At 35.2% G+C, this 20,933-nt stretch overlaps 1 protein-coding gene across 1 annotated transcript in view; it reads right to left on the minus strand.

Moving 5' to 3' along the window:
- Positions 1-20,933, minus strand: part of LAMA2 (laminin subunit alpha 2) — an 831,335-nt gene that overhangs the window by 468,140 nt on the left and 342,262 nt on the right. Inside the window, exons 9-10 of the mRNA XM_069077437.1 lie at positions 19,556-19,655; positions 12,294-12,454 (exon numbers count right to left, since the gene is read on the minus strand). Of these exons, the coding sequence (XP_068933538.1) occupies positions 12,294-12,454; positions 19,556-19,655 (261 nt within the window). The remainder of the gene's footprint in view (positions 1-12,293; positions 12,455-19,555; positions 19,656-20,933) is intronic.

Below are 20,933 nucleotides of genomic sequence, written 5' to 3' on the forward strand. Positions count from 1 at the left end.
AGAACTCTATGAAAAATCCATACTAGGGTGTCTGACAAGGAAGAGGAATCAGCAAGATGATCAGGAATGAAAGGTCAAAGAGGTAGGAAGGGTTACCAAAAGGAGTAATGTCTACAGGCTAAAAGCAGAAAGAATAGTCAGAAGAGGAAAGATATGATAAATAGAGAGCTGGCCTCTTTTCTTCCAAACCTCTCCTCAAATTATTAACGCTATCACTAGCCCCTCTTCATCCAAGTAAATGACCTCTCACCTCCTACTTAATAAAAAAATAAAAAAAAGATTGAGGTCATGCCAAATAAGCTCTTCTTCTGCCCCTCCTCCACACCTTAAACTGTCTCTAAAAAGAAGGCCTTCACCTACATTCTCTTTTTTTTTTTCCTTTTAATTTAAGAGGATGAGATAGTATTCGGCCTTACATTGTAAATGAAGGCCAGTTTGGCTGAATCACTGAGTGTGGGAAGGGAATAATTTATTATAGGGTCAGAGTGTGAAGGATTTTAAAAACTAAACAGAGAATTCTATATATTTCTCCTAGATGCAATATGGAGCCATTGTAGTTAATGGAGTAGGGGAAGTTCCACCAATCAGATTCCATAATCACTCTGGCAGCTCTGTGAAGCAAGGACTAGAGTGGGGGGAAAGCTTTTCTGTGGATAGACTGGAGAAGATAAAAAGATGAAATAAAATCACCGAATATATGAATTGAGAGAATATTGGTCCTTTGAAGAGGAGAATAGGTTCAGTAGGTTGAAAACTAGATTTCAAGAAGTTGACATATATGTGGTGGTGAAGAAATGGAGATTAAAAGTATCTTCTACTACTCTTTCTAGAATTCTGACAATGTAAGGGAGGACGAAAATGGAAACGTGACTTACGGAATTTCAAGGGTCAAGCAGAGGCTTTTTAGGATATAAGTAAGATGAGTACAGTTGTAGACAGATGAGAAAAGTAAACAGGAGAGAGAGTCCACACACGGAAGGGCTGTGTGTGTGTGTGTGTGTGTGTGTGTGTGTGTGTGTGAAAGAGAGACAGAGAGAGAGATACACAGAGAGAGACAGAGAGACAAAGACAAAGAGAGACACAGAGAGGGAGAGTCCCTTTATTGCCACCTCTTTCAATAAAGTACGATCTAGCAAGATACTGGACAGATTGGAGTCAAGGGCACAATGAATGAATGAGAATTTATAAAACACTTACTGTATGTCAGATACTGTGCTAAGTGTTACTGTCATGTCCTTTCTAGAAAAGATGATATTGTTTGATTATTGTTTCCAAAAGGTAAATGAAAGATTTGCATTGTTAAAATAGAAGGATTAACTCATTATCTGAGAACAAAATAAGAGAGGATGAGTAAAGATCTTCTTTCTAAAGATTTTAATGTGTAGTTGAAGGGCAAATAGTAAAGTAAGTTCCTACTGGATAAACTCAATCTTCTTATACATATAATAGGAGGTAAGGTCATGGCTGAAAGAAAAAGGTGTTTTGCAGGTCTAGGCAGTTTGGAAAGGATTTGGAATAACCACAGTAACACATGTTTTAGAAAATAAAGAAATGGCAAGTTAGAGGATTCCCCAATAGAATGTAAGTTTCTCCTAGTAAAATATAAACTCCTCAAGGACAGGAACTATTTGGATTGTGTCTTTGGATTTTCAAGACCTAGAGTAAAATTGTTCCTTGACCATAGTAAATGCTTATTTAATTGAATCAAAACATGGAGAACTTTCCAATTTCTCCTCTGTCTTGTCTGCTTAGTCTCAGTCTCCTTTAAGGGCTCATCATCCATAATGTGCCCCTAAATTGTGGGTGTTCTTTTTTTTTTGCCTTTCTTTTGGAGAGGCAATTGGGGTTAAGTGACTTGCCCAAGGTCATACAGATAGTTTTTGTCTAAAGTATCTGAGGCCAGATTTGAATTCAGGTCTTCCTGAATCCAGGGGCAGTGCTCTATTCATTGAGCCACCTGGGGCCCTGTTTGTGGGCGTTCTTTAAAGTTCTATCCTGGTTCCTCTTTCCTCCCTATAAACTCTCTTGGTGACCTCATAAGCTCTCATGGGTTTAATTATTATCTCAAAGAAGATGACTTACAGATCTATATGTCCATCCTCTAGTCTCTTGCATTTTAGTCCAAAATCATCAGCTAATTATTTGACATTTAAAATTGGATGTCCCAGATACATCTCATAATTCCTTAGCTTCAGAGATTTATAGCTAGAAGAAACCTCACAAGACATCTAGCAATATCTTCATTTTTCAGTGAGGAAATTGATGACCAAAGAAATAAGTGGCCTACCCAAGATCACCTAAGTAGTAAGTGGTAGAATTGGGACTTGAATCCAGGTCCTCTCTGTCCAAATCCAGGTCTCTTTTGTGCTGTATGATGTTGTCAACATGTCCAAAATAAAACATCCTTTGCCAAATATTTCCTGTTCTATTTTCACAACATCTCCAGCACCTACCTCATTCTCTTTTTATATAACCACTACCCTAGTTCATATCCTAAACTATTGCAACAGCGTAATTGTTCACCCTGCCTCAAATTTCTCCTCACTCTAGTGAAACCTCATAATGAATCCAAAGTGATTTTCCTTAAGCAGAGATCTGACCCTGTCATTGTTGCATCTAGGGGAAAAAAATACAAAATCCTCTGTTTGGATTTCAAAATCCTTCACTACTTGGCCTCAACCAAACATTTTAGCATCATTATAAATTAATTTCCCCTTCTACATTCTGTGGTCACATTTTGTGTTTTAGCCAAGGTGGCCTGTTTTCTGCTCTTCAAACACAGCACCCCACGCCCTATCTACCTGACTTTGCATCGGCCATTATTCATGCCTGATATACATTCCCTTCTTCAATTCTATCTAATAGAATCCTTCTTTTCCTTTAAGATGCCACTCAATCACCACCTTTTCTATTAAGCCTTTCCTAATCTCCCAGCTGTTAGTCTTCTCCCACCTTAAAAACCATGTATTTTTTCACCTTACTGTATTCCTTAAAAACTAATACATGTACTTGTTATCTTCCTTATAGAAGGTAAACTCCTTGGGAATAAAGCTTGTTTCATTATTTGTGTTTGTATCCCTATTGCTTAATGATATCTAGTAAATTCTCAATGTTTATTTATTGATTATTGATTGATTAATGTAATAGTAACAGCCCAGAAAGATAACATAAATGTGTAGTAGGCATTGTTCCCATGATTTCATTTCTTCCTGCTGCCATACTTGATATTTTGGAAAAAGAAGAAGAGACAGGTGATGGGGGTTACTCATGGTTGGAGATTAGTAGAATAAGAAGAGGAGGTCAAGAAGATGAAGGTTTCAACAAAGAAGGAACATACATTGTTGAAAGAATTAGTCATAGAAGATCTCAAAGGAAGGAAATCAGAGTTATAAAACATCTGGTGGATTAGATAATAGGGAGGGATCAAGAATCTTCTCACCTGAACTCCATCCCTATATTTCTAATTGTCAACTGGAGAGCTCCACTTGAATGTCCTGCTGAACAATTAAACTCAACATGTATAGAAGCTGATCGAATCACATAATTTCACCATCTTCCTCCAGACTCTACTCCTTCCTCTACCTTTCCCATTTTTTCATCAAAAGATTTATTAATTATCTACACAAGGGGAGAACTGGATGATGAACATGCAAGCAAGTCTCATAGCCATATTTCCCAATGCAAATGGAGTATGACTAACTAACATATAGTCTTATAACTAGGTTGACTAAATTGGTACTGAACAGTCTAAAAGCAAGTATGCCAATCAAGCTGGTGCTTTCCACTGTGCTGAATGGGGACAGCAATTCTTTTTTGAATGGTAACACAGTTCTCCAGTTTAAGTGGACCAGGAATCAATAAAACCTAGTTTCCCCATGGGTCTCTATAGAAATATCACAAAATAAAAAGCTCCAAGTTGTTGATTCCACATCCCCTGCCTTTTCAGAGCTTCTAAAACACAGAGGAAATCTAGCTATTACGGTCTTTCTCTCAATCTGAGAGCAGAGTATCTAATATGCTCAACTGTAGCCAGATGCCTCTTACAAAGGTCAAAGACCAAGGGAACAAACTTTGTTGATATGAATGAAATAAATGGGATGACTATATGGATGAAGGCATGAGAGGTAGCATAATCTCAAGGACTGGGACAATGATACCGCAGAGACATAGACATGCTTCCCAAGCTTCATCCTTCAAACAAAGGCCTAGGCAATTATCCACCCATCTGAACAATTATTTTTCTTATTTAGGGTCATCATGCAAGTAGTATTTGAATACAATTGACACTATCTGTAATGTTACTTGGGAAGCTGGGGATATAGGGACAACATTTCCATTGCCCTTTGTTAATTAGGATGTTATCTGTCTAGTCTGTGTGATGCTCAGGAGTATGATATAGAGTGGAATTCCCTCCTGTTTCTATGCAAGGCCACATGCCCAAAGACCAAGCAATGGTTTAGGTCTTTAACAATCTGGTGAATCAAAGTGATAATATTTTTTAAAAGTCCAAGGTCACATTATTTGTGGCCAAAAGGTTACTTTTTCATCCTTCTTTTCAGTGGATGATCTGACTATTATTGTATTTTTCTTTTGGTACACCACCAAATGTCCTAAAGTCCAAGGAAGAAGTGATGGTGGGAGTAGAGGATCTTCAGGAACAAATACAGGGTTTTAAATGTGAGGTTAATCCATGCCTTGTTACTTTACTGCAGTATTAAGCGGGGAGGAGAATATAGTATGGATCCAAGAAGCAGCTAAGTGTTATGCTGAGGGAATATCACCTGAACTCAGTCATCAAATATGACGAGATAATACAGTTCATTAGATTCTTTGGACCAGGAATCTTAGACCTGTGTACAGAAGAAGACTTTGATATGATATATTTACTGGTGCTTGTGATAATTCAGCCAGTGCCATGAACCACTTATATATCAAAGAATTGGCTGCCCATTAAGATTTTTATGTCAAATAAATCCAGTTTTTTTCTGTTTGTGGCATTTGATGGCATTGCCATCAAATAATGGCAAATTTTAGTTATCCCATATATATTTCATTTTGTCATTCCACTGCCCAAACAAGCTCTAAGATATAAAGGTCACAAAAATGTTAGGCCTATATTTCCTTGCAGCTTTTCTTTATACTTTATCCTATAAAGTGAGTGTCTATCACTGTTAATAAGATGGAGAGAAGTACCAAATCTAATAATAAATTTTCTAGGAGTATTTTACTTACTATCCCAGAATTTTGCTTTCCTGTAGGAATGAACTTGAATACATCCTATATACCTATATAGAATACTACAGTAATAGTTAGGTACTTAAACTAGTGGGTGTGAGCTGTCTTATTTGTAATTTAAGATTTTCCATATTATAACCTTGATAAATAGGACACATAATGCATTGCTTGGGCTATATGTGAAAATTTGGAGCAAGACAATTTTTTTTTGCTTTTTGGAAAGGGGGAGGCAGTGCAATCGGGTTAAGTGACTTGCCCAAAGTCACATGGCTAGTAAGTGTTAAGTGTCTGAGGCCACATTTGAACTCATGTCCTCCTAAGTCCAGGGCCAGTGCTCTATTCACTGTTCCACCTAGCCTCCCCAAAGACAATTAAAAAAAACTATACTACTCATCCCTTTTTGCTCACATGCAACATGTCTTGGTGATGAGGGAAGTACAGGAGTAAAGCCTTGCGCTCAACTGTGTACCATACAAGCTAAGGGTATGAAAGATAACCTGTTACCTTAGAAGTAGCTTTTTCAATTTCTGGGGCCTGATTTTGAAATATGAATATCCTCAAGATTTGGTTAGAAGAGTATGGTCCTCAAAGATCCCAAAGGTCTTGGAGTAAGGATTTGCTATCTGACAAAATTTGCTAAGAAAACTGGAAAGCATTCTAATAGAAATTAAGCATAGACTAACATCTCCTAAGCTTTAAATGGGTATATGACAAAGTGTGGCATCATAAACAAATTTGAGGGGAAAGGAAGAAATGACCTATTAGATTAATGGAGAAGGGAACCTTTGTTCATGATCAATCAGGGGCTAGAGAAGATCACAGAAGATAAAACTAACAATTTTGATTACATAAAATTAAAAAGGTTTTATATAAATAAATTTAATGCAGATAAAATTAGAAGGAAAGTAAGTAATTGAAGAAAAAATTATTTGATAAAGGCCTTATATACAAGATATTTAAGGGACTGATTAAAAGACCTTCCCCCATTCATAAATGGCTGAAAAATATGAACAGAGTTCTAAAGTCAAGAAATCTAAGCTATCAATATCCATATGAAAAATTATTCCAAATCACTAATAATTAGAGAAATGAAAATTAAAATAACCCAGGCCCTGCCTCATATCCACCAGAAGTTGAATTTAAAAACAACAAAAAAGAAAATATCAAATATTGAACGGACTGTGGGATAAAAGGCACAATAACGTATTGTTGGTGGAGCTGTGAATTGGTCCAGCCATTTTGGAAAGCAATTTTTCCCATTTCAGTTGATGTACTGTTATCATAGATATTCAAGCTTGAAACCTGAGTTATCTCTGAATCTTCCCTCTATGTAACCCCTCACATTCTATCAGCTGCCAAGTCTTTTCTATCCTTTTTATTTTATTTTACTGAAGTCTCTTGTTTTACAGTACAAACATTTACAGATCACATCCCCTAATCCATAAGAAGTCACTAGTAAAAAAAAATATGTAAGCAAAACTAACAATACACTGACCTTATCTGAAAGGACATATAATATTCTGGAGAGCGTGCTCTTATTGTTAATTTATTATTATTAATTAAAAATAATTTTAAAAATTCACTCTCCATCCCAATGGGAAAAAAGAGAAAAAATATCCCTTGAAAAAAAAACACAATCAAGAAAAATCATTCATTGGCTCACTGTAGCAGCAAGCACCCCAAGCATCCTCAGGGTGGCTGCCAACACAGGTTCTTGGATCTGCTTTGATAAAGGAAAGCAACTCAAAATGGGTTAACAAGCTTACTTTAATCAGTCAAATATGTATTGTTTACCTAGGTCAGGGGAAAGAGGTCAGCACCCCGAACTTCAGAATATACAGACAGAATTATCATGCAGAAACAGATCAAGTAGACAGATTTCCAAACTGTCCAACCATTACATCCATACCCAATCAACATCTGGGTTTTTCAAAGCTGGGGGGCTCTGGACAACGGCTTTCCAGAGTTTCATCTGATCAAATCACAGAACATTTCTCAAAGTGAGCCCCAAAAACAAAGCTACACATCAGGGCTTATATAGCCTTCTCCTGGCTCAGAGAATGTAACAACCTTATTGACTCACTGGCCAATCAAGAAGTATCTACTGAAAAACAAGCCTCCCACCCCAGGCTCCAGGTGCACTTTAGCCTAGGGGCAGGAAAGATCTTTACATTTACATTCCCATTACACTCACTCTGTATGTATGTATGTATGTATGTATGTATCTATGTGTGTATTCATATATATATTCATATATATGTATGTGTGTATATGTGTGTGTGTGTCCTAAATCTATTACCTCTCTATTTCCACAATGTCTGGCTTCATTCCCTCTCTTTGTACTCTAACTTTTACCACCCTAATTCAGTATTTATTATCTCTCATCTGTATTAATTTACCATCAATGACAAACTGACCCTCATCACTGGCCCTTTTTACTTTCCTTTCCAGGTCATGCTTCACACTACTGCCAAAATGGTCTTCCTAGCATACAGGTCTGATGATATTACTCCTATTCTGAAAAAAATGGGGAATTCCTCATTACTTACTAAATTAACAATGAACTCCTTAGCATATCATTCAAGACACAATATGTCTGTGATTTATTTCTCCAGCAGCCCTTCACATACTCTATATAGCAGCCATGCTGAAATACTTTCCATTTGCTAGTTAGTGATCTCAAAAAGCTCACAGTCTAATGGGGAGTCAACATACATATATATAACATACACACACAACATACTTATATACAAGATATATATATATATATGTGTGTGTGTATATATATATATATATATAGAATGAATTGAGGCAGACACTAAGGCTAGGAAAGGCTTCCTGTGCAAGGTGGGATTTTAGCTGAAACTTGCAGAAGGGCACAGAGTCTAGGAGATAGAAATGAGGAGGAAGAACATTCCAGGCATGGCGGACAGCTAGTAAAAATGCTCAGATTTGGAAAATGGAGTATCATGTGAGAGGAACAGTAAGGAGGAGGTCAATTCTAGGCAGTGAGGTATTCAAACACACACACACACACATACTACAAACACACACACATTAAATAGTAACTACCCTCAAGATGTTTACATTATAATAGTATATACAAAAGTATATCCAAGATACATAGGAAATAAATACAATGTAATTTGGGTGGAAGATACACTAACATTCCAGGGAAATCAAGAAAGTCCTCATAGAGAAGGTGGCATTTGAGCTAAGTTTGAAAATAAACTAAAGATTTAATGAAACAAGGGAAAAGGCAGTGCATTCCAAGCATGGATCAAATTATATAATATGTGTTAAGGTACTCCACACTCTTTAAAACACAGCATGAGTGTCAACTATTATTATTATGTAGAGTGTAGATAAAGAGCCCTTGCTTTATAAGTAGGGGACATTAATTCAAGTGCTGGCTTCATCACTACTTGGCTATGATATGGGGAAAATAATTTAACTTAGTATGTCTCCGTTTCTTAATCTATAAAATGGAATAATGATGCTCACACTCCCTTGCAGGGTTACGAGGTTCAAATGAAAATGGGAGTAAAACATATTATAAAGAGCTATATAAATGTGGTCTATTATACTCTCCAATTTTAAACTCCAACATTGATACAAAATACGTTCCAACCAGCCCCTTATTTATTAAATACTAACTATGCAAAAGGCATTGTGTTAGGTATGGTATATATTTTATATTCTGTCTTTTTGTCTCTAAGACCTAACACATACCTGATACTTAGAAAACCCTTAATAAATGTTTGTTGTATGAGATTGAAATAGATTGAATTATTGAATCTTTTGATTACTCAATCAAAGGCAGAGCCATTTTAGCTGTGGCTACATTTATCTTTTATGAAAACTATGGCATTCATTAGAATATTATGGTAGCTTGCTTAAGGAAACCAACATTCCTGATATCCTTCAAGCTTCTAAGCATTTTTAAGAATGACATCCTATAGAAAAATATACCTGAATACATGTTTCATTTCATCTTTACCCTATCCATCTTCAATATTCATGAGCATTCAAAAATCTCAGCCTCAAATGTATCAAATAACCTGGAAATGTTGCATATGCAACCACATGGTGATAATTCAATTTCAAATTCATATCTCCATCAACTTGCATTTCTTGACCTTTAAGTTTTCTTTTTAAACACCATTTTGGAGTTTATATGATCTTATTGTCATCTCCAGGTTTTATTACATCATAGCATAGATTACCACATTTCTATCAGCATTTTCAAAAGCCTAATCAACATTCAAAGGGTATATGTATTTTATTGAAATGCCTTAGATTATATCTTATTTATTCATTGAATTGAACCAAGTACTTACATACTTTAGAATACATAAGTCAAACTCTTCATTATACTATATTTTACTCAGTTCCATTTGGAAATTGTTTGGCTTTTTATTGGTTAAAACACATTTAATTTATGAGTCTACCTAGACATCAGCAAAAAAAATTATACATAGTTGAAGGGCAACTCTTTTAATGATGCTATTTATTTGGTTTTCATTCTCCTTTATGATTTCTAAATCGTTGTTTATTGTTGGATTCTAATTGTCTGTGTAGAGCTTCAAGTATCTTTGCAGGGGGCATCTTTATGAATAGGGTTATAATTACTCTCCCCATAAGCCTGAGATAAGAAAAAGGCAGGCAATTGCTAGAGGAGCTTTCCCACAGAGTTTTGCTAATGGTGACAACATTCCAGTCCTGGGCTTTTTTGGACACACCCCCACTTCAAGTCTTATTTGCTATTATTTTTTCTTTGTGAATATTTGAAATCTGTCTTTTCTTCCCATTGAATAGCAATTCCTCAAATTTCTATGGCACTTTAGAGTTTACAACATGTTTTTTTTTTCCCTTCACAAGAGCCCTGTTAGGTAGGTAGTCTGGCTATTATTATCTTTATTTTAAGGATGAGACAATGGCAGCCGAAAGAGTTTGAGTGACTTGCCCAGGGTTGCACACCTAGCAAGAGAGGTAGGATTAGACCCCGGTCTTCTGTGACTGAATTCAGTATCCTATTCACTCACTATGCTGTTCTTTGGCCTGAGTTCCTAAGGAGTTTGCTATTAGCTACTATTCATCTGTTAACTCAGCTTCCTTCTTGAATGAGAACCTCTGGGACATCCTGAAGAAAGTCCTTGAATCCAGTCAATCAGAATACATGTATAATTCTATTAACAGTGCTCCAGAAACTTTGCTCATTCATAGAATCACAGACTTACTCTGTATATAGTCAATATTTATGACTGTCTTCTTTACATAGTATTTATAGGCACTGAAGCAGACAAAAGAAGGCTTAGGATCTACTCTACCACTAAGATATAAGATGTAAAAAAAAAACTAGAAGTAGCACTCAATTTTAGGAGATTAGAATGCCAGCTTTATTTTCTTTCTCAATATCCTGGCCTCAGATTTTGTAAAATCTATTTATCCGTTTTTCTACATTTTTGTGGCCTGGAAGTCATTATACTGGAATCTTAAATGTAGCTGATTAAATTAAAACCTTCTTGATGTACTAATTGGTTGTTAGTGTTTTCTGTCTCTTTTTCAAATTGTTGTTTATAACTATTTCTTTGTGTGTTGTATCACCCTAGCTCCAAACAGTCCATCATTTATTAAGCTTCGATTGTGGAAAAAGCACTGTTGGCTACTATAGATTTAACAGAATGTGAGTTCCTTTAGGACAAGAACTATTTCTCATTTTGTCTTTGGATCCAAACATTGAAGCACAAAGTGTGGCATATGTTGTTGTTCAATCATTTAAGTCATGTCTGACTCTTTGTGACCCCTTTGGGGTTTTCTTGACACAGATACTGGATTGGTTTGCCATTTCCTTCTCCTGCTCATTTTACAGAAGAGGAAACTGAGGTAAACAGGGTTAAGTGACTTGTCTATGGTCACACAGCTAGTATGTGTTTGAGGATAGATTTGAACACAGGAAGATGGGTCTTCCAGACTCCACGTCAGGGACTATATCTACTCTACCACCTCACTGCCTCCAAGTGGCATATGGTTTTAAACCCTTATGATGTTTGTTGAATTGGATAGTATTGATTTTTCCTTTCATTTACTCAGTGCGCATTTATAAAGGACCTACTGTGTGCTAGGTACTATACACCTAGACACTAGGAATATGACAAAAGTAAAAAATAGCCTCTACCTTAAGAAAGCTTAAATAACATCATATCTACAATAACTGAGTGCCATACACACAGCTGGTGCTTAATAAATGGAGTGTTTGGAAACCAGTTAGATTCATACTGTGAGTTTCTGTGAGTATATAGATCTTTCTGATCACCTTCTTTTTAGTTACAGAAAAGTCCTGGGACTATAATGAGAATTTGTTATTAATTTTAGCATTTGAGGCAAAGGTACACTGAAAATAAAGTTTTATTTTTCATACCATGTCCCTGAGAAAGGGAAGGCATTCATGCATACTCAGGGGATCTTTAAACAAACCCACTTTGTTTAGGCCATATACTCCATTTTGATAATTAAGAGCAAGAATTTGACTTTAAGCAGCAACTCCAAGCCCTGTGTCAAATTTTAGCAATTATCATAAATCCTTTAAGAAATTCTTTAAGCAAACTATTATTTTGGAAACTGGAGGAAAAATCAGACTAGATTTGATCACATTTAGAGTTCTAAGGCCATATTGCATGCTATTCTTGGGCCTTTGTGACTACTTTTTATAACAGGTGAATCAGGTGAGGTTTAGAGAGATATTTTGTTAGAAAACAATTCAGATTTGGAAGGATTCATAAGCAGTTCAAATTCTGTGTATTTCTAACTGTTTACATGAACAGCAGGTGGCTCAGAAGTGTCTGACTGAAGTTCAGTGTCTCGCTGGGGTGTCCCCAGTAGCCATTTAAAAGACACTTACTGGAGTGTCACATTCAGAACAGATAATGGTTATTTACTATAAAAGTAGTGACAATTGCTTCATGGCAGCAGATATAATAGAAAACCAAAAAATGATGACCTTCATTCGTGGCAGAAGAGTAAGTACTTGACAAAAATGCAAGCCTCAAAATTCATACCTTGCAGATACAGGGTCCTATGCAAGGATCATCATTAGTGCTTCCTAAGCCACTGCAATTGCAATGCACACAATCAGGGTAACCAGTATAACCCCGAGCACAACGATCACATCTGACTCCTCCGAAGCCATGTTTGCAATGGCAAGATCCAGGGAACAGACCTAGGGAAATATCAAAATGATGTCAATATAAGTAGGTTAGATGCATATAATCTGAAATAAAATGAAATCTACATAATTCTGGTTTGAAGCTCAATCAATCTATGTAGATCATGGCAACAAAGTAAGAAATCAAGATTTGCCTTTCCTTCAAGAAAGGCTTTAAAATATGAAACCATACCAACTGCTGGGAATAGTGTCCAATGGGCTTCGGTGCATCAAAGTCAAAGAGAAAGCTATCAGCTATAGATTATCTTCCTCTCAGAGCAAATTATAACCCCCAGGATAGTGGACCTAAGCAATTGTTGGGTGTACAGGGGACATGTTTTCAGGATCTCTGTATTAGAACAGGTCTGAAGATGGGAGGAGTCTGAACCATAGCAAAGGATTTTCTGTAGCTGCCCCCTAAAAGCTATCAGCTAGAGTCCCCCAAGGAGAGATTTGGTTCAGTGTACTGCTCATAGGGAAACAGACGAACAACAACAACAAAAACAAAAAATAATGATAGCAATAATCCTTTGAAAACCTATGTGGAAAAGGAAGGAAAGGGAGTATGATGGGCTGAGATTTGTTTACTTCTTTTGTTTCAAAACTGAAATTTCCAGGATTTTTGATTAATAAAGTGGCAACTAAACTTTAGACTCGAGAGAGTAAACAAAACCCAAAAGAAAAGCAAAAAAATAAGTTTAATGGGTGGGTATAATATGCTTCTTCTTGAGTCTTGGTAAGTGGTCGTTTCAATAAATTTGCAAGGATAAACATATATATATATACACACATATACATTTCATATATGTGTGTATATGTACATATACACATATAGTGCTTGTATATGTATGTAAATATATGTGTATATATATATGTATGTGTGTGAAGAATATTTTAATTACATTCTCCCTTAGCAATCACTCTTTTTTCTGAGTTTTGGAAATGAGATGAGCTGGCCATTGAAAATTGTGAAGGGTGGCCCACAAGACAAAGTACTAGATTTGTAGTCACAGGGCTTGGGTTTGAATCTCAGTTCTTTCACTACTTCTGTGATAACACTTAAGACAGAACTTGGAACATAGTATCTGCTTAATAAATGCTTGCTGACTGATTAATCAGTTTGATTCTCTGGGCTTCATTTTCCTCAGCTGTAAAATGAATGAGTTGGACTGGACTTCTAATTTTTCCTGATTAATTCTTCTAATTAAGATAATATGAGAAAATATTGTTTTAATATTTAAAAATTAATATTGTATTCTACCAAAAATGTTCCTTGGCTACCTACATTTTAGCACTAATTTTGATAAATGTTTATTTTATTTTAAAATAAAATATACTCAAAATAAAAAGGCATTGAATAAGGAGTCAGGAGACCTGGAATCCAGAATCCCATTTCTGCCACTAACTGAGAGACCTGGACAAGTCACTTCACTTCCCTAGTGCTGAATATATTATAAAATGATGAACAGATAAGGGTTTCTGGCTTTCCAGATAAATGTATATAGTTAGGTAGACAGAAGAATCATAGACAAAACATATATACAAACAGTACATGATAAGAAAGAGGGGGAGGCTAAACTAGATGGTTTTGAAATCTATGGTATTTTTTCCCTGATTCAAAATAGGGGGAATTTGGCTCATTAATATATTAATAATCAGTTTTCCATATGTTAACTAATAATAATCACTTTTATACATGTGTCATTTAAAGTTTTCAAAGCACTTTAAAAATGATCTCATTTGATCCTCTCAACAACTTTGTTATATAGGTACTATAATCTTTTCCTGGGATTATAGGTAGCTAGGAGGCTCAGTGGAGTTCCCAGACACTTACTAGTTTTGTGACCCTGGGCAAGCCACTTAAACCCTACTTGCTTCAGTTCCTCATCTGTAAAATGCACTGGAGAAGGAAATGGCAATCCATTCCTTTGCCAAGTCTTTGCCAAGAAAATCCCAAATGGGGTCACAAAGAGTCAGCTAAGACTGAAAAATGACTGAACAACAAACAAGCTCAGAGATGAACTTTATGGCTTGTCTAGGATTATTCCTCTAGTGAGTGTATATGGCAGGATTTGAATGCAAATATTCCTGATTCCAAGTCCAGGATTTTATTCACTACACCACTCTGACCCATTGCATTTAGCTTGGAATGGAGGAATCAAGTGAAGGCTGCCCTTCATCAAAAGTCTGTGGCACTAAAATTTCCTTCTTTTTCCTAGTTTACTTTGAGACAAAAACTGCCTCTTTGATTGAGACTTCTCCAATAGGAAAAAAAAATAATCCCATTTTTGATCAAGATTAGAGACAAGTTTATGTCATGGTTTAAGAAAGTTTTTGCTTTCCTTACTCATACTATTGAGGTTTTAGGGTAATGGCATACTAGTGTATGCTTACACTCCAAATAAGAGAATCATAAAACATTTCTCTTTATTCAATATGATATTAGTCTATATTTATGGCACAATTGTACCATCCCTGCTTTATTACTTAAGACTATCATTGTATTTGCACTCTAATCACCTTCTTGAACTGAAATAATCACCTGGGCAATTACCATCCTTCACCCTCTTTGTTCTGTAGCTCTGCTATGTACCTTTTCTCCTACATATATATGTATATATGTAGACACACACATACACATATATGTGTATGTACATTTTATATACATATATTTAAAAGGTTGTTTTATCAATAATATACAATTAATCTAATTAAGTGACATCACAATTTATCATGCAGTATAATTTTTTTTCTAGAAAACAGAAGAGGGCAAGGGGACACAAAGCAATAAAAGAAACCACTGCAACATGCAACATTTCCACCTTGAACGAAACTTTGGATTTTTTCCATATATATGGTTACAAGGACCTTAAGGATAGAAATATAATCATATAGTTTTTGAATATAGCATGTAAATATAATATTACAGTGTAGAAAGGAAAAAAAAACTTGGGGTCATAGGACCTCAGGTTTGTATCTCTTATCTATTTCTTGTTATCTGCATCACTATGACCATATTCCACATCACAGATTTTGAGGGATCCTGTAAAAACCATCTAGTTCAACTCATAGCCACATAGTAATATCCCTCGAAATACTCAAAGTAGTAGCTCTCACCTGAAGATCTAAAGAATAGGAGAATTTACTAACACTTTGGCAGCACACTTCTCTTTTGGGTAGCACTATTTATTTGTCAAGAGTTGCCTTACCTTGGCCTGAAAATTACTTCTCTATAACTTTTATTATTGCTAGTTCTATTTTCTGAGGCTGAAAAGTATACATGAAATCACTCCAAAAAGTAGCAACCCATTAAATATTTAAAGACAGTTGTCATGTCCCCCTTAAGTATTTTATTATTTATGCCAAGCTTCTTCAATTTCTTTTCCTAATCTTTATATAACAGCACATTTTTGAATCCTCTCACAAGCCTGGCCGTACCCTTTTGGATTCACGCTAGTATAACAAAATGTCATACCTGATACTGAGCACTATACTTCAGATGCCCAGTGATGACTAGGGGCAGAATACAGAAAAATTTTTGCCTCTCTGTGGACACTACTTTCCTCTAAATACATCCCAGAATTAGCTTTAGCCTTTTGCCTGTCACTTCACAATAATTTAATAATAATAACAACAATAATGCAGATTAAGCTTTTAGTTCACTAAACTTTTTAGATCTTCTATCATTAAGTCTGACTTCTAGCCATATCTCCCTCATGTTGTACCTGTGCAAGTTATCTTTTTTTAAAATCTATTTCAATTATATCCATCAAATTTCATCAGATTAGACAATTGCACACATTGTCCTAGCCTGTCAATATAATTTTTTGAGGGGATTTCTTTCAGTTTTATGTCACCTGCAAATTTGATAGGAATACTGTCTATTCCTTTAACCAAATCATTGATTCAAATGTCAAACAGCATAGGACCAAGGACAGTTCCTGAAACACTCCAAAAAGATCCTTTTCTCCAAGATATTTACCCATTAGTGACTTCTGTGGGGTCTAGTCATCCAGTAAGTTCTGAATCCACATAACTGTACCAGGTAATTGTACTCTTACCTAGTTCTTTGCTCTTTATCTTTCCTACAAGGATGGTACAGGACAATGTCAAAAATTGCTTAATCCATTTGAACCTCAGTTTTGCCATCTGTAATCTATGGCTATAATATCACAGATTTAAAGATGGAAAAGACCCTGGAGATCATTTTTCCCAACCCCTCATTCTACACAGGTTCAGAGAAGTAAATTAACTTGTCCAAATTTACAGGGTCAGAGTATAGAATGAGAGAGTAGGACTGGATGATCCTTCCTCTAGAATACTATGACCACATACTCTTGCTGGTCTTGAACAGTTAATGAAAAAACAAAGTTTATATAGATAATTCATTTTAGTCATTCCTTATCATATATCAATTTACCTTTAAAGAGAACTGAAACAAGGAAAAATATCACTAGATCAGGTTCTAAGACATCCCTTACCAGAGATATACTTTGGAATTTGAAAACATTTTATGGGTTATCTTTGGTGTTTATATTGCATTTTCATTCTCAGTAGCATCTTAATTGCCATCTTCCATGGCAAGCCTTTCCTAATATCTCTGGAGGGAAGGGAATTCATAACCCCCCCCAGTTGCTCCTTCCCTCACTTCCACCTTGTATCATCTTTATAGAAAATGTCTATACTTATACATATCATCTCCCTCAATAGAGTATAATCCCCTTGAGAATAAGGGCTCTTTCAATTTTTCTTTATATCTCCAGCATTTAGCATAGTCCCGGTACTCAATAAATGCTTGTTGATTGACAAAATATGTTTCTTTACCTTAACAATATAACCAAATTTCTATGCCTTTCCTTTTAGATTTATCTCTATGAGATTATTCTATCCCATATATTCACATATACATGTATATATGGAAGTATATTATAAAATATGTATAATAGATGTTATGTAATATACATAGAATAATATATTCTTTCAAAATATTTAGTATCATAGGATCATAGATTTAGATCTGGAAGGGACCCTAGAGGCCATAAAATCCAATCCCTTTATTTTATAGATGAGGAAAATGAGGTTAAGAGAAGTAAAGTAACTTGCCCAGGGTCACTACTAAGTATCAATGACAAGATGAGAACTCAGGTCTTTTGGATTCCAACTTCACCGTGCCACCTAGTTATCTCCATATTGTCTTGTTGAAAAAGAATTAGATTTACTTGACTTGGCTCAAGAAATCAGAATATCTCTTCTAACCACTATTTATCATTCTTCCAAAAGAATGGTCTGACTTTCAGAACTGCTCTATAGATTTAGAAAAATATATATATATTTACTAATTTCATCAAACATTTCCCAATTACATTAAAAAATTAAGTTATTTAAAAAAACTTGAGCTCCGATTTTACCCTTCCCTCGTATTCCTACCCTAAGGCAAGAAATATATAGATTACACATGTGAAGTCAAGCAAAACATATTTCCAGATTAGCCATGTTGCAAAAGAAAAACACACACACAAAACTCCAAGAGAAATAAAGTAAAAAGAAAAAAGTAGCTAGGAGTAACTAAGTCTTTCTCAGTTGATCATCATTACAATATTGATGTTACTGTAGACAATGTTCTCTCCTAATTCTGCTCACTTCACTCTGTATGAGTTCCTATGAGTCTTCCCAGATTTTTCTGCTCATCATTTCTTATAGCACAATAGTATTCCATCATAGTTACAGAATTCAAGTTGTTCAGTCATGTTCCAATTGATGGGCACACTCTCAATGTCCTATTCTTTGCTACTACCATAAGAACTGCTATAAATATTGTCCTACATAAAGGTCCTTTTCCCTTTTCTTTGATCTCTTAGGGATGCAGACCTAGTAGTGGTATTACTGCATCAAACAAAGAGTAGGTACAGTTTGACAGCCTGATGGGTGTAGTTTTGAGTTCTTCTCCAGGACTGTTGGACCAGTTCATAACTCTACTGACAGTGTATCTGTGTCCCTATTTTCCCACATCCCCTCTAGCACATTGTCATTTTCCTTTTCAGCCATATTAGCTAATCCAATAGGTATAAGGTAATATCTCAGAGTTGTTTTTATTTGCATTTCTCTAATTAGCAGTAATTTAGAGATTCATTTTTATGTGACTACTAATAGCTTTGATTTCTTCTTCTGAAAACTGATTTTTCACATATCTTTGTCTATTTATCAACTTGAGATTGACTAGAGTTATTATTGGATTTGACTCAGTTCTCTATGTATTTGAGAAATGAGGCACTTATCAGAGATATCTGTCATAAGTTTCCCCCCTCGGTTTTCTTCTTTCCTTCTAATTTTGGTTGCATTAGTTTTATTTGTACAAAAGCCTTTTAATTTCATGTAATCAAAATTAACTACTTTACTTCCCATGATTCTCTCTGTCTCTTGTTTGGTCATAAACTACTGTTTAGATAGACAGACAGACAGAGATAAATATACACATTTAGAATTTCTTTAATTACATTATAAATACACAGATGCCACCTAAGTCTAAATGTGGAATAGAGGATAGAGATTAGACCTATAATCACTTTGGCATAGTGAATTCCTAAATGAAGAAATTCCTTCTACATTTGTGGGACAATAACTTTTCTGGAGTTTACAGTCTGAGAAAGTTGCCTAGAGCAGAGGTATCAAAGCTGATGGCAGTTGACATGTGGCCCACAATACTCCTAAATACAACCCAAACCAAATTAAAATGTAATTGGGAAATGTTTAACAAAATAAAAATATAATAAAACATAGATAATGTTAATGTTTGGTTTTCTAAACCAATATGCATACGGAGGGAACTTTATGCATGTTTTAGTGGCCCACATTCCTGTTGGGGTTTGACACCCTTGGCCTATAGTATTGAGAGATTAAGTGAGTTTTCCCAGGTCATACAGTCAGTTCTATCTCCTATGACATACTACCACTTGTGATATCCACAAAATAATATTTCTTTGTTAATGTCATTTTTATATAGACTTGCAAATGAACTGGTAGAACCAACAAATGATTTTCTTTTTTTGGATTCCACTCCTCTAATAAATTTTGCTTCCCTTTAAAATCATTATTGTATCTCCAAAACACATTTCTTACCTCGTCTGGCATGGTTCTCATCCTTTACACAGATTTCATGTAAGGATCCAATTGGATCACAATAACATGGTTGGCATGGCCTATGATAAGTTGGTGATACCTAAAAAACAGCAAATCAAAAACAAGGATATATTTTAAAATAAATTTCACAATGGCAGAAATGCCAACATTTAGCAATTCATAACAATTAAGAAGCAAATCAAATTTTCCCTAATACTTCACCAGTGCCTTTTTCGGGTCAGTCATTATAATCATAATACAATAAACATGGCAAATATTTCATAAAGAAACTTTTTAGAAACTAACTCTACTTTAAAATCTCTTAGATTCCTGAAGAAAAATCTGCTCATTGATACTTATTGTACTCATGGTACAACAGATCCCTGGGAGGGAAATCTAACCAAAACTGGGGATCTACAAAGATTTTTATTAAACTGAACATTTGCTCTACCTGTTACCAAATATGTCAGTGTCACAGTGGTGATGAAGAATCGTTCTATATGCATTAAATGCATGAGTCCTCATTTCAATTTCTCACAAATGTTCTGCTTTTCTAACAGGTGATTTATTTTAGACCTAAAGCAGGCTCTGGGTCCATATTCATTTGCATGGCTGCTTTATGTATTATTGTTTCTAAGTACATTTTCCAGATGGAACAACATAGACACAGGGAAATTGAATGACATGCCTAAGGTTACTTAGTGGCTAGGACTACACAAAAGGAAAAAAATAATTCCAGCAGGAATAACTCAGTGCATAGCTAGAGTTACTTTTTTAATGGAAACTTGTTTGGCATTATAAAAGACAGCACCTGACACATCATTTATTCACTAGGCTACATCACTGATTTTAATGACAATCCTTGTCTATCTGGTTCTAGTTCTTTGTGACTTCTGGCTTCTACTTAAATAAATGTCTTTATTTGATTGGGATTTTTGATCTTCATGACAAGCCATTGAGTATAGATGATCATTTCCTGGACAGAAGTATGGTCATTCAATGCAGTACTAGAGTCAATTTAATATGTAAAAACCACTAGAAATGGCAACAACTGATCTATTCTAATCTGAATATTTTGGACAGTTCTCACAATATGCTTGACACTCTGCTGAACTTAGAATGAATAGGCACAGTACCTTGTCAGAAAGAAAAGTGATACTCTGAAAATCATGTCTGGTTATTAAATAAGGAGAATGGTTATACAAAATGATCTCCCAGGTGTTTTTCAGGTCCATGAATATATAGGTTCCTATGTCTTTTGATGTGATGTTTATACAGGTAAATAAACATTATTTTTACGTTTAAATTTTAACAAAGGTACAGACAATGAGATATTTAGTATTTGAACTTTAGCTTGTGATGCCACAATTATATTATG

Source organism: Petaurus breviceps, unplaced genomic scaffold, assembly GCF_028583685.1.
Source record: "Petaurus breviceps papuanus isolate PSGF00001 unplaced genomic scaffold, PetGlider_PUasm1.0 90977, whole genome shotgun sequence".
Classification (NCBI taxonomy): domain Eukaryota; kingdom Metazoa; phylum Chordata; class Mammalia; order Diprotodontia; family Petauridae; genus Petaurus; species Petaurus breviceps.